Source organism: Oncorhynchus masou, chromosome 14 (assembly GCF_036934945.1).
Source record: "Oncorhynchus masou masou isolate Uvic2021 chromosome 14, UVic_Omas_1.1, whole genome shotgun sequence".
In the NCBI taxonomy this organism is placed as follows: domain Eukaryota; kingdom Metazoa; phylum Chordata; class Actinopteri; order Salmoniformes; family Salmonidae; genus Oncorhynchus; species Oncorhynchus masou.
The window spans coordinates 36,619,686-36,633,549 of record NC_088225.1 but is presented as its reverse complement, the minus strand read 5'-3'; the positions used below and the strand labels follow the sequence as shown (position 1 = coordinate 36,633,549).

At 38.9% G+C, this 13,864-nt stretch overlaps 1 protein-coding gene across 1 annotated transcript in view; it reads left to right on the top strand.

Annotated features, from left to right (window-relative positions):
- Positions 1–13,864, top strand: part of LOC135554813 (RNA binding protein fox-1 homolog 1-like) — a 252,533-nt gene that overhangs the window by 219,641 nt on the left and 19,028 nt on the right. Inside the window, 1 exon segment of the mRNA XM_064987255.1 lies at positions 7,657–7,721. Within this exon segment, the coding sequence (XP_064843327.1) occupies positions 7,657–7,721 (65 nt within the window).

Here is a 13,864-nt window from a genome sequence, read left to right as displayed (position 1 = left end):
CAGATATTTAGAGTGTTGCAGAGCCAGATATTTAGAGAGTTGCAGAGCAAGGTATTTAGAGAGTTGCAGAGCCAGATATTTAGAGAGTTGCAGAGCCACATATTTAGAGAGTTGCAGAGCCAGATATTTAGAGAGTTGCAGAGTCAAATTTTTAGAGAGTTGCAGAGCCAGGTATTTAGAGAGTTGCAGAGCCAGGTATTTAGAGAGTTGCAGAGCCAGGTATTTAGAGAGTTGCAGAGCCAGGTATTTAGAGAGTTGCAGAGCCAGGTATTTAGAGAGTTGCAGAGTCAGATATTTAGAGAGTTGCAGAGCAAGGTATTTAGAGAGTTGCAGAGTCAGATATTTAGAGAGTTGCAGAGCAAGGTATTTAGAGAGTTGCAGAGTCAGGTATTTAGAGAGTTGCAGAGCCAGGTATTTAGAGAGTTGCAGAGTCAGATATTTAGAGAGTTGCAGAGCCAGATATTTAGAGAGTTGCAGAGCCAGATATTTAGAGAGTTGCAGAGCCAGATATTTAGAGAGTTGAAGAGTCAGATATTTAGAGAGTTGCAGAGCCAGATATTTAGAGAGTTGCAGAGCCACATATTTAGAGAGTTGCAGAGCCAGATATTTAGAGAGTTGCAGAGCCAGATATTTAGAGAGTTGCAGAGCCAGATATTTAGAGAGTTGCAGAGCCACATATTTAGAGAGTTGCAGAGCCACATATTTAGAGAGTTGCAGAGTCAGATATTTAGAGAGTTGCAGAGCCACATATTTAGAGAGTTGCAGAGCCACATATTTAGAGAGTTGCAGAGCCACATATTTAGAGAGTTGCAGAGCCAGATATTTAGAGAGTTGCAGAGTCAGATATTTAGAGAGTTGCAGAGCCAGGTATTTAGAGAGTTGCAGAGCCAGGTATTTAGAGAGTTGCAGAGCCAGATATTTAGAGAGTTGCAGAGCCAGATATTTAGAGAGTTGCAGAGCCAGGTATTTAGAGAGTTGCAGAGCCAGGTATTTAGAGAGTTGCAGAGCCAGATATTTAGAGAGTTGCAGAGCCAGATATTTAGAGAGTTGCAGAGCCAGGTATTTAGAGAGTTGCAGAGCCAGATATTTAGAGAGTTGCAGAGCCAGATATTTAGAGAGTTGCAGAGCCAGATATTTAGAGAGTTGCAGAGCCAGATATTTAGAGAGTTGCAGAGCCACATATTTAGAGAGTTGCAGAGCCAGATATTTAGAGAGTTGCAGAGTCAGATATTTAGAGAGTTGCAGAGCCAGGTATTTAGAGAGTTGCAGAGTCAGATATTTAGAGAGTTGCAGAGCCAGATATTTAGAGAGTTGCAGAGCCAGGTATTTAGAGAGTTGCAGAGCCAGATATTTAGAGAGTGGCAGAGCCAGATATTTAGAGAGTTGCAGAGCCAGATATTTAGAGAGTTGCAGAGCCAGATATTTAGAGAGTTGCAGAGCCACATATTTAGAGAGTTGCAGAGCCACATATTTAGAGAGTTGCAGAGACAGATATTTAGAGAGTTGCAGAGTCAGATATTTAGAGAGTTGCAGAGCCAGGTATTTAGAGAGTTGCAGAGCCAGGTATTTAGAGAGTTGAAGAGCCAGATATTTAGAGAGTTGCAGAGCAAGATATTTAGAGAGTTGCAGAGTCAGATATTTAGAGAGTTGCAGAGCCAGATATCTAGAGAGTTGCAGAGCCAGATATTTAGAGAGTTGCAGAGCCAGATATTTAGAGAGTTGCAGAGCCAGATATTTAGAGAGTTGCAGAGCCAGATATTTAGAGAGTTGCAGACCCAGATATTTAGAGAGTTGCAGACCCAGATATTTAGAGAGTTGCAGAGCCAGATATTTAGAGAGTTGCAGAGCCAGATATTTAGAGAGTTGCAGAGCCAGATATTTAGAGAGTTGCAGAGCCAGATATTTAGAGAGTTGTAGAGCCAGAAATTTAGAGTTGCAGAGCCAGATATTTAGAGAGTTGCAGAGCCATATATTTAGAGAGTTGCAGAGCCAGATATTTAGAGAGTTGCAGAGCCAGGTATTTAGAGAGTTGCAGAGCCAGGTATTTAGAGAGTTGCAGAGCCAGGTATTTAGAGAGTTGCAGAGCCAGGTATTTAGAGAGTTGCAGAGCCAGATATTTAGAGAGTTGCAGAGCCAGGTATTTAGAGAGTTGCAGAGCCAGGTATTTAGAGAGTTGCAGAGCCAGGTATTTAGAGAGTTGCAGTGCCAGGTATTTAGAGAGTTGCAGAGCCAGGCATTTAGAGAGTTGCAGAGCCAGGCATTTAGAGAGTTGCAGAGTCAGGCATTTAGAGAGTTGCAGAGTCAGGTATTTAGAGAGCTGGGAATTTGAGGTTTCTGCATTATGATGCTTTAATGAATAATCTATCGCTCCCCAGCAACATTACGTGGGGGATATTTAAACTGTGCTATGTAACTGAATGTCTAATTAGAACAATATTCAACATTGCAAAAGTTGGACCAACTCTCTAAAATGTCATATTTGGTTTGGTTTGGTTGAATGTTGACATCTCAATGTAATGTAAACACACCCAGCCAAACCAATGTCTATAGACCTACATCAGCTCAATGTAATGTAAACACACCCAGCCATACCAATGTCTATAGGCCTACATCAGCTCAATGTAATGTAAACACACCCAGCCATACCAATATCTATAGGCCTACTGCAGCTCAATGTAATGTTAGCACACCCAGCCATACCAATGTCTATAGGCCTACATCAGCTCAATGTAATGTAAACACACCCAGCCATACCAATGTCTATAGGCCTACATCAGCTCAATGTAATGTAAACACACCCAGCCATACCAATATCTATAGGCCTACTGCAGCTCAATGTAATGTTAGCACACCCAGCCATACCAATGTCTATAGGCCTACATCAGCTCAATGTAATGTAAACACACCCAGCCATACCAATGTCTATAGGCCTACATCAGCTCAATGTAATGTAAACACACCCAGCCATACCAATATCTATAGGCCTACTGCAGCTCAATGTAATGTTAGCACACCCAGCCATACCAATGTCTATAGGCCTACATCAGCTCAATGTAATGTAAACACACCCAGCCATACCAATGTCTATAGGCCTACATCAGCTCAATGTAATGTAAACACACCCAGCCATACCAATGTCTATAGGCCTACATCAGCTCAATGTAATGTAAACACACCCAGCCATACCAATGTCTATAGGCCTACTGCAGCTCAATGTAATGTAAACACACCCAGCCATACCAATGTCTATAGGCCTACATCAACTGTTTTTGTTTTTTACATGTAAACACAACCAACCACAGGCGGTTGGTGACATCTTAATTGGGGAGGAGGGGCTTGTGGTATCGACTGGAGCGGAATCAGTGGAATGAACATCAAATGCATCAGACAGACGGTTTCCGTGGTTTCCAGGTGTTTGATGACATTCCGTTTGTTCCGTTCCTGACATTATTATGAGCCGTCCTCCCCTCAGCAGCCTCCTCTGCAACCAACCCATACAAATCCAGAAATACAGTATTACATCAGTATACTGGTAATAATATAATACAGTATTACATCAGTAGAATGGTAGTAATATATTACAGTAATACATCAGTAGAATGGTGATAATATAGTACAGTATTACATCAGTATAATGGTGATAATATAGTACAGTATTACATCAGTATGATGGTAGTAATATAATACAGTATTACATCAGTATACTGGTAATAATATAATACAGTATTACATCAGTAGAATGGTAGTAATATATTACAGTATTACATCAGTAGAATGGTAGTAATATAGTACAGTATTACATCAGTAGAATGGTAGTAATATATTACAGTATTACATCAGCATAATGGTGATAATATAATACAGTATTACATCAGTATAATGGTGATAATATAATACAGTATTACATCAGCATATATGTAATAATATAATACAGTATTACATCAGTATAATGGTAGTAATATAGTACACTATTACATAAGTATAATGGTGATAATATAATACAGTATTACATCAGTATAATGGTAATAATATATTACAGTACTACATCAGTATAATGGTGATAATATATTACAGTATTACATTAGTATAATGGTGATAATATATTACAGTAATACATCAGTAGAATGGTGATAATATATTACAGTATTACATCAGTATAATGGTGATAATATATTACAGTATTACATCAGTATAATGGTGATAATATATTACAGTATTACATTAGTATAATGGTGATAATATATTACAGTAATACATCAGTAGAATGGTGATAATATATTACAGTATTACATCAGTATAATGGTGATAATATATTACAGTATTACATCAGTATAATGGTGATAATATATTACAGTATTACATCAGTATAATGGTGATAATATATTACAGTAATACATCAGTAGAATGGTAGTAATATATTACAATATTACATCAGTAGAATGGTAGTAATATATTACATGAATACATCAGTATAATGGTAATAATATATTACAATATTACATCAGTAGAATGGTAATAATATATTACAGTATTACATCAGTATAATGGTAGTAATATATTACAATATTACATCAGTAGAATGGTAGTAATATAGTACAGTATTACATCAGTAGAATGGTAGTAATATATTACAGTATTACATCAGTAGAAATGTAGTAATATATTACAGTATTACATCAGTATAATGGTGATAATATATTACAGTATTACATCAGTATAATGGTGATAATATATTACAGTAATACATCAGTAGAATGGTAGTAATATATTACAGTATTACATCAGTATAATGGTGATAATATATTACAGTAATACATCACTATAATGGTAATAATATATTACAGTATTACATCAGTATAATGGTGATAATATATTACAGTATTACATCAGTATAATGGTGATAATATATTACAGTATTACATCAGTATAATGGTAATAATATATTACAGTATTACATCAGTAGAATGGTGATAATATATTACAGTATTACATCAGTATAATGGTAATAATATATTACAGTATTACATCAGTAGAATGGTTATAATATAATACAGTATTACATCAGTATAATGGTTATAATATAATACAGTATTACATCAGTATAATGGTAATAATATATTACAGTATTACATCAGTAGAATGGTAGTAATATATTACAGTATTACATCAGTATAATGGTAATAATATAATACAGTATTACATCAGTATAATGGTAATAATATATTTCAGTAATACATCATTATAATGGTAGTAATATAGTACAGTATTACATCAGTATAATGGTAATAATATAATACAGTATTACATCAGTATAATGGTAATAATATATTACAGTAATACATCAGTATAATGGTAATAATATAGTACAGTATTACATCAGTATAATGGTAATAATATAATACAGTATTACATCAGTATAATGGTAATAATATATTACAGTAATACATCAGTATAATGGTAATAATATAGTACAGTATTACATCAGTATAATGGTAATAATATAATACAGTATTACATCAGTATAATGGTAATAATATAATACAGTATTACATCAGTAGAATGGTGATAATATAATACAGTAATACATCAGTAGAATGGTGATAATATAGTACAGTATCAGTGATATGACTGAAGATGTATCATCTCCACATTGTTGGAAGAAATGAGGTGCATTGTGGGTAGATGAGCAGAGACTAGTAGGAACACTATATTTTACAGGAACCAGAAACAGGGGACACTATATTTTACATGAACCAGAAACACGAAACACTTTATTTAACAGGAACTAGAAACACGAAACACTATATTTAACAGGAACTAGAAACAGGAGACAATATATTTAACAGGAACTAGAAACAGGAGACACTATATTTAACAGGAACTAGAAACAGGAAACACTATATTAAACAGGAACTAGAAACAGGAGACACTATATTTAACAGGAACTAGAAACAGGAGACACTATATTTAACAGGAACTAGAAACAGGAGACACTATATTTAACAGGAACTAGAAACAGGAGACACTATATTTAACAGGAACTAGAAACAGGAGACACTATATTTAACAGGAACTAGAAACAGGAGACACTATATTTAACAGGAACTAGAAACAGGAAACACTATATTTAACAGGAACTAGAAACAGGAGACACTATATTTAACAGGAACTAGAAGCAGGAAACACTATATTTAACAGGAACTAGAAACAGGAGACACTATATTTAACAGGAACTAGAAACAGGAGACACTATATTTAACAGGAACTAGAAACAGGAGACACTATATTTAACAGGAACTAGAAACAGGAGACACTATATTTAACAGGAACTAGAAACAGGAGACACTATATTTAACAGGAACTAGAAACAGGAAACACTATATTTAACAGGAACTAGAAACAGGAAACACTATATTTAACAGGAACTAGAAACAGGAGACACTATATTTAACAGGAACTAGAAACAGGAGACACTATATTTAACAGGAACTAGAAACAGGAAACACTATATTTAACAGGAACTAGAAACAGGAAACACTATATTTAACAGGAACTAGAAACAGGAGACACTATATTTAACAGGAACTAGAAACAGGAGACACTATATTTAACAGGAACTAGAAACAGGAGACACTATATTTAACAGGAACCAGAAACAGGAAACACTATATTTAACAGGAACTAGAAACAGGAAACACTATATTTAACAGGAACTAGAAACAGGAGACACTATATTTAACAGGAACCAGAAACAGGAAACACTATATTTAACAGGAACTAGAAACAGGAGACACTATATTTAACAGGAACTAGAAACAGGAAACACTATATTTAACAGGAACTAGAAACACTATATTTAACAGGAACTAGAAACAGGAAACACTATATTTAACAGGAACTAGAAACAGGAAACACTATATTTTTTATAGGGAACATAATCACGTCATCTCCTGGGGGCTTGCTGCTCTGCTCTGTGTGTTGAAATGCATGCTGGTCGTGTTTCTGGCCATGGCGTGGTTGGCGTGACTTTGTGGTTGGTTGAACATGGAGTCTTGCTGTGCTCACAGACTGATCGTCGCTGCATCACCGCACACCCTCCTGTCGCATGGATGGATGTGTGTGTGTGTGTGTGTGTGTGTGTGTGTGTGTGTGTGTGTGTGTGTGTGTGTGTGTGTGTGTGTGTGTGTGTGTGTGTGTGTGTGTGTGTGTGTGTGTGTGTGTCGTTTTTTGCCTGATTGAACAGCTGATGGCAGCATTACATAAATTAAAATCTGTGTTCTTTATTGAAAATATGGGAATCTGTTGCAAGGCAGTTCTGTCAAATTAGTCTTTGAAAACAAATATTACATTACATGAAGAAATGTATCTACTTCCATTTATTATGAAATCAATACATTATTGATCGTGTGGCGTAATTCATTGAGCACACAGAAATATTTACCATCCAAAGCATTTCATATGTATGGAGTCCTACGTCAGCCTTGCTATCGATCAGACTGTGTGATGGTGTATTCTGTCAAGATATGTATAGATCCATGAACCCGGCAGAATATCAATGTTACTGACAGGAATCAATCACATTGATTAACCGTGTGTGTGTGTGTGTGTGTGTGTGTGTGTGTGTGTGTGTGTGTGTGTGTGTGTGTGTTTTTCCAGGGGGGCTATGCTGCCTACAGGTATACTCAGCCTGCTGCCGCCACAGCTGCTGCATACGGTGACAGGTGAGACGGACCTCTTCTTTTTTTTATCTCTCGCTCTCTCTCTCTCTCTCACTCGCTCGCTCAAGCTCTCTCTCTCTCTCTCACTCGCTCAACCTCTCTCTCTCTCTCTCACTCAACCTCTCTCTCTCACTCAACCTCTCTCTCTCACTCAACCTCTCTCTCTCTCTCTCTCTCTCTCTCTCTCTCTCTCAACCTCTCTCTCTCTCTCTCTCTCTCTACCTCTCTCTCTGTCCCTCTCTGTCATGCTCTCGCTCTCTCGCTCTCTCTGTCTCTCCTTCCCTCTCACTACTTCTCTCTCTTGCTCTACCTCTATCTCTCTCTGTCCCTCTTTCTCTCTCTCTCTCTCTCTCTCTGTCCCTCTTTCTCTCTCTCTCTGTCCCTCTTTCTCTCTCTGTCCCTCTTTCTCTCTCTGTCCCTATTTCTCTCTCTCACTCTCTCTCTCGCTCAACCCCCCTCTCTCTCCCTCTCTCTCTCTCTCTCTGCCTCTCTCTCTCTCTCTTTCTCTCTCTCTCTACCTCTCAATGTAAGTAATAATGTCCGCATGAAGCGTAAAAACTACAGTATTTAATGTGTGCATACCCTGCCCATTTCTCGCCCCCCATATCGCAATTAGTGCCACCCATAAGTGAGAAACCTGCGTGCCAAGTATAGACCATATATGGTGTTCTCTACAGGTCATAGAAAAGAGCAGAAGCGCTCGACCATCCGTTCAGACCCCAGTGTTACCTACCTACCTACCTACCTAGCTACATACCTACCTACCTACCTACCTACCTATATACCTACCTACCTACCTAGCTATCTACCTACCTACCTACCTAGATACCTAGCTACCTACCTACCTAGCTCCCTACCTACATACGTACAGTGCCTTGCGAAAGTATTCGGCCCCCTTGAACTTTGCGACCTTTTGCCACATTTCAAACATAAAGATATAAAACTGTATTTTTTTGTGAAGAATCAACAACAAGTGGGACACAATCATGAAGTGGAACGACATTTATTGGATATTTCAAACTTTTTTAACAAATCAAAAACTGAAAAATTGGGCGTGCAAAATTATTCACCCCCTTTAAAATACAGTTTTATATCTTTATGTTTGAAGCCTGAAATGTGGCAAAACGTCGCAAAGTTCAAGGGGGCCGAATACTTTTGCAAGGCACTGTACGTATGTAGGTAGGGAGCTAGGTAGGTAGGTAGCTAGGTATCTAGGTAGGTAGGTAGGTAGATAGCTAGATTAGTACTACCGTGAATAATACAGTATACTACAGTAAATACTACAGTGAATAATACAGTATTCTACAGTAAGTATGTCACGCCTTGGTCTTAGTATTTTGTGTTTTCGTTAATTAGTTGGTCAGGCCAGGGTGTGACATGGGTTTATGTTGTTGTATTGGGGTTTTGTAGTATTTGGGATTGCGGCTGAGTAGGGGTATTGCATAGTCTTAGCTGCCTGAGGCGGTTCTCAATCAGAGTCAGGTGATTCTCGTTGTCTCTGATTGGGAACCGTATTTAGGTAGCCTGGGTTTCGCTTTGTATTTCGTGGGTGATTGTTCCTGTCTCTGTGTAGTGTTCACCAGTCAGGCTGTAATAGGTTTCACGTTCCGTTTTGTTGTTTTGTATTTATTCGTTATTTCATGTATAGTTCCGTTATTTGTTTCATTAATAAACATGAGTAACCAACACGCTGCATTTCGGTCCGACTTTCTTGCAGTATTTTTTCATGTGGGTTTCTCTCTCGCTCTCTGCCGCTCTCTGTCTCTCTCCCTTTCTCTCTCTCCCTCTCTGTCTCTCTCGCTCTATACCTCTCACTCTCTCGCTCTCTCTCTCTTCCCCTCGCGTTCTACCTCTCTCTCTCCCTCTCTCCCTCTCTGTCTCTCTCGCTCTATACCTCTCACTCTCTCGCTCTCTCGCATTCTACCTCTCCCCGACCCTCTCTCTCGCGCGTTCTACCTCTCTCTCACCCTCTCTCATTCTCAGTCTCTCTCTCTCGTAGTTTATTGGTATAATTCCTTGGTCCAATCAGGAAGGTTGGGACCACAGGTACCCCAGAATCCTCTACAATAATTGCCTGATTAAATCAAATGAGCTTGAAGACAGAGTTTGGCGGTGGAACCAAAGTGAGGGAGTGGGGCAGGAGGGGTGTGTCACGTCCTGACCTTTATTTCCCTTGTTTTGTCTTTATTTAGTATGGTCAGGGCGTGAGTTGGGGTGGGCAGTCTGTTTGATTTGGGATTTCTATGTTTCGGCCTAGTATGGTTCTCAATCAGAGACAACTAATGACACCTGCCTCTGATTGAGAACCATACTAGGCCGAAACATGGAAGTCCCAAATCATAGAAAATCAAACATAGACTGCCCACCCCAATCATACTTAGGTAGCCTGGGTTTCACTGTGTGTTTGTGGGTGACACCACAGTGCTATCTACTGTTCCATGTTAAATATCTACATCTAACACCACAGTACTATCTACTGTTCCATGTTAAATATCTACATCTAACACCACAGTGCTATCTACTGTTCCATGTTAAATATCTACTATACATCTAACACCACAGTGCTATCTACTGTTCCATGTTAAATATCTACATCTAACACCACAGTGCTATCTACTGTTCCATGTTAAATATCTCCATCTAACACCACAGTGCTATCTACTGTTCCATGTTAAATATCTACATCTAACACCACAGTGCTATCTACTGTTCCATGTTAAATATCTACATCTAACACCACAGTACTGTCTACTGTTCCATGTTAAATATCTACATCTAACACCACAGTGCTATCTACTGTTCCATGTTAAATATCTACATCTAACACCACAGTACTGTCTACTGTTCCATGTTAAATATCTACATCTAACACCACAGTGCTATCTACTGTTCCATGTTAAATATCTACATCTAACACCACAGTGCTATCTACTGTTCCATGTTAAATATCTACATCTAACACCACAGTGCTATCTACTGTTCCATGTTCAATATCTACATCTAACACCACAGTACTATCTACTGTTCCATGTTAAATATCTACATCTAACACCACAGTGCTATCTACTGTTCCATGTTCAATATCTACATCTAACACCACAGTGCTATCTACTGTTCCATGTTAAATATCTACTATACATCTAACACCACAGTGCTATCTACTGTTCCATGTTAAATATCTACTATACATCTAACACCACAGTGCTATCTACTGTTCCATGTTAAATATCTACATCTAACACCACAGTGCTATCTACTGTTCCATGTTAAATATCTACTATACATCTAACACCACAGTGCTATCTACTGTTCCATGTTAAATATCTACTATACATCTAACACCACAGTGCTATCTACTGTTCCATGTTAAATATCTACTATACATCTAACACCACAGTGCTATCTACTGTTCCATGTTAAATATCTACTATACATCTAACACCACAGTGCTATCTACTGTTCCATGTTAAATATCTACATCTAACACCACAGTGCTATCTACTGTTCCATGTTAAATATCTACTATACATCTAACACCACAGTGCTATCTACTGTTCCATGTTAAATATCTCCATCTAACACCACAGTGCTATCTACTGTTCCATGTTAAATATCTCCATCTAACACCACAGTGCTATCTACTGTTCCATGTTAAATATCTACTATACATCTAACACCACAGTGCTATCTACTGTTCCATGTTAAATATCTACATCTAACACCACAGTACTATCTACTGTTCCATGTTAAATATCTACTATACATCTAACACCACAGTGCTATCTAATGAGAATGACAGAGTGTCACGCCCTGGTCGAAGTATTTTGTGTTTTTCTTCATTGATTTGGTCAGGCCAGGGTGTGGCATGGGTTTCTGTATGTGGTGTGTTTTTGTATTGGGATTGTAGCTTAGTGGGGTGTTCTAGATAAGTCTATGGCTGTCTGAAGTGGTTCTTAATCAGAGGCAGGTGTTTATCGTTGTCTCTGATTGGGAACCATATTTAGGCAGCCATATTCTTTGAGTGTTTCGTGGGTGATTGTCCTTATGGCCTTAGTGTCCGTTGTGTATTAGTTTGCACGAGTATTAGGCTGTTTCGGTTTTCGTTACGTTTTTTATTAGTGTTTGTATTTGGATTCGTGTTGCTTCAGTTTATTAAACATGGATCGCAATCTACACGCCGCATTTTGGTCCGACTCTCCGACTCTCCAAACCGTAACACAGCGCTAAGTGACAAAACAAGCAAATATAGTGTAGAGAATGGTTTTACAGTCTAAATATATTTTCCGTAACCAAAGAATGCATAGAAATAGCGCACATAGAACATATCTACCAATGAGAATGACAGAGCTGTAACTCACATTTCTATGTCCATTTTGTTGGGTGGCCCAGCTCTGAGGTATTGAAACCTGGTTACATTCTGAGAGGTTGTTTTGAGGCCTTTACAGCCCAGGGAGTTGGGGGGTTTCATTTGAAAAGCTACAGGTCTTGTCTTTTTGGAACACAAATCTTACAGCTGCCAATGTCATTAGAGAGTGAGAGTAACGCTCCTCCTCTGCTTCATATTGACATGTTTCTGGGGAGGACTGTTAGAGAGAGAGTAACAGTCCTCTCTGCTTCATATTAACATGTTTCTGGGGAGGACTGTGAGAGAGAGAGAGTAACAGTCCTCTCTGCTTCATATTGACATGTTTCTGGGGAGGACTGTTAGAGAGAGAGTAACAGTCCTCTCTGCTTCATATTGACATGTTTCTGGGGAGGACTGTTAGAGAGAGAGAGAGTAACAGTCCTCTCTGCTTCATATTGACATGTTTCTGGGGAGGACTGTGAGAGAGAGAGAGTAGCAGTCCTCTCTGCTTCATATTGACATGTTTCTGGGGAGGACTGTGAGAGAGAGAGAGTAACAGTCCTCTCTGCTTCATATTGACATGTTTCTGGGGAGGACTGTTAGAGAGAGAGTAACAGTCCTCTCTGCTTCATATTGACATGTTTCTGGGGAGGACTGTGTGAGAGAGAGTAACAGTCCTCTCTGCTTCATATTAACATGTTTCTGGGTAGGACTGTTAGAGAGAGAGAGTAACAGTCCTCTCTGCTTCATATTGACATGTTTCTGGGGAGGACTGTGAGAGAGAGAGTAACAGTCCTCTCTGCTTCATATTGACATGTTTCTGGGGAGGACTGTGAGAGAGAGAGAGTAGCAGTCCTCTCTGCTTCATATTGACATGTTTCTGGGGAGGACTGTTAGAGAGAGAGAGAGTAGCAGTCCTCTCTGCTTCATATTGACATGTTTCTGGGGAGGACTGTTAGAGAGAGAGAGTAACAGTCCTCTCTGCTTCATATTGACATGTTTCTGGGGAGGACTATGAGAGAGAGAGAGAGAGTAACAGTCCTCTCTGCTTCATATTGACATGTTTCTGGGGAGGACTGTGAGAGAGAGAGAGTAACAGTCCTCTCTGCTTCATATTGACATGTTTCTGGGGAGGACTGTGAGAGAGAGAGAGTAACAGTCCTCTCTGCTTCATATTGACATGTTTCTGGGGAGGACTGTGAGAGAGAGTAACAGTCCTCTCTGCTTCATATTAACATGTTTCTGGGGAGGACTGTTAGAGAGAGAGAGAGAGAGAGAGAGTAACAGTCCTCTCTGCTTCATATTGACATGTTTCTGGGGAGGACTGTGAGAGAGAGAGAGTAACAGTCCTCTCTGCTTCATATTGACATGTTTCTGGGGAGGACTGTTAGAGAGAGAGAGTAACAGTCCTCTCTGCTTCATATTGACATGTTTCTGGGGAGGACTGTTAGAGAGAGAGTAACAGTCCTCTCTGCTTCATATTGACATGTTTCTGGGGAGGACTGTGAGAGAGAGAGAGTAACAGTCCTCTCTGCTTCATATTGACATGTTTCTGGGGAGGACTGTTAGAGAGAGAGAGTAACAGTCCTCTCTGCTTCATATTGACATGTTTCTGGGGAGGACTGTTAGAGAGAGAGTAACAGTCCTCTCTGCTTCATATTGACATGTTTCTGGGGAGGACTGTGTGAGAGAGAGAGAGTAACAGTCCTCTCTGCTTCATATTGACATGTTTCTGGGGAGGACTGAGAGAGAGAGAGAGAGTAACAGTCCTCTCTGCTTCATATTGACATGTTTCTGGGGA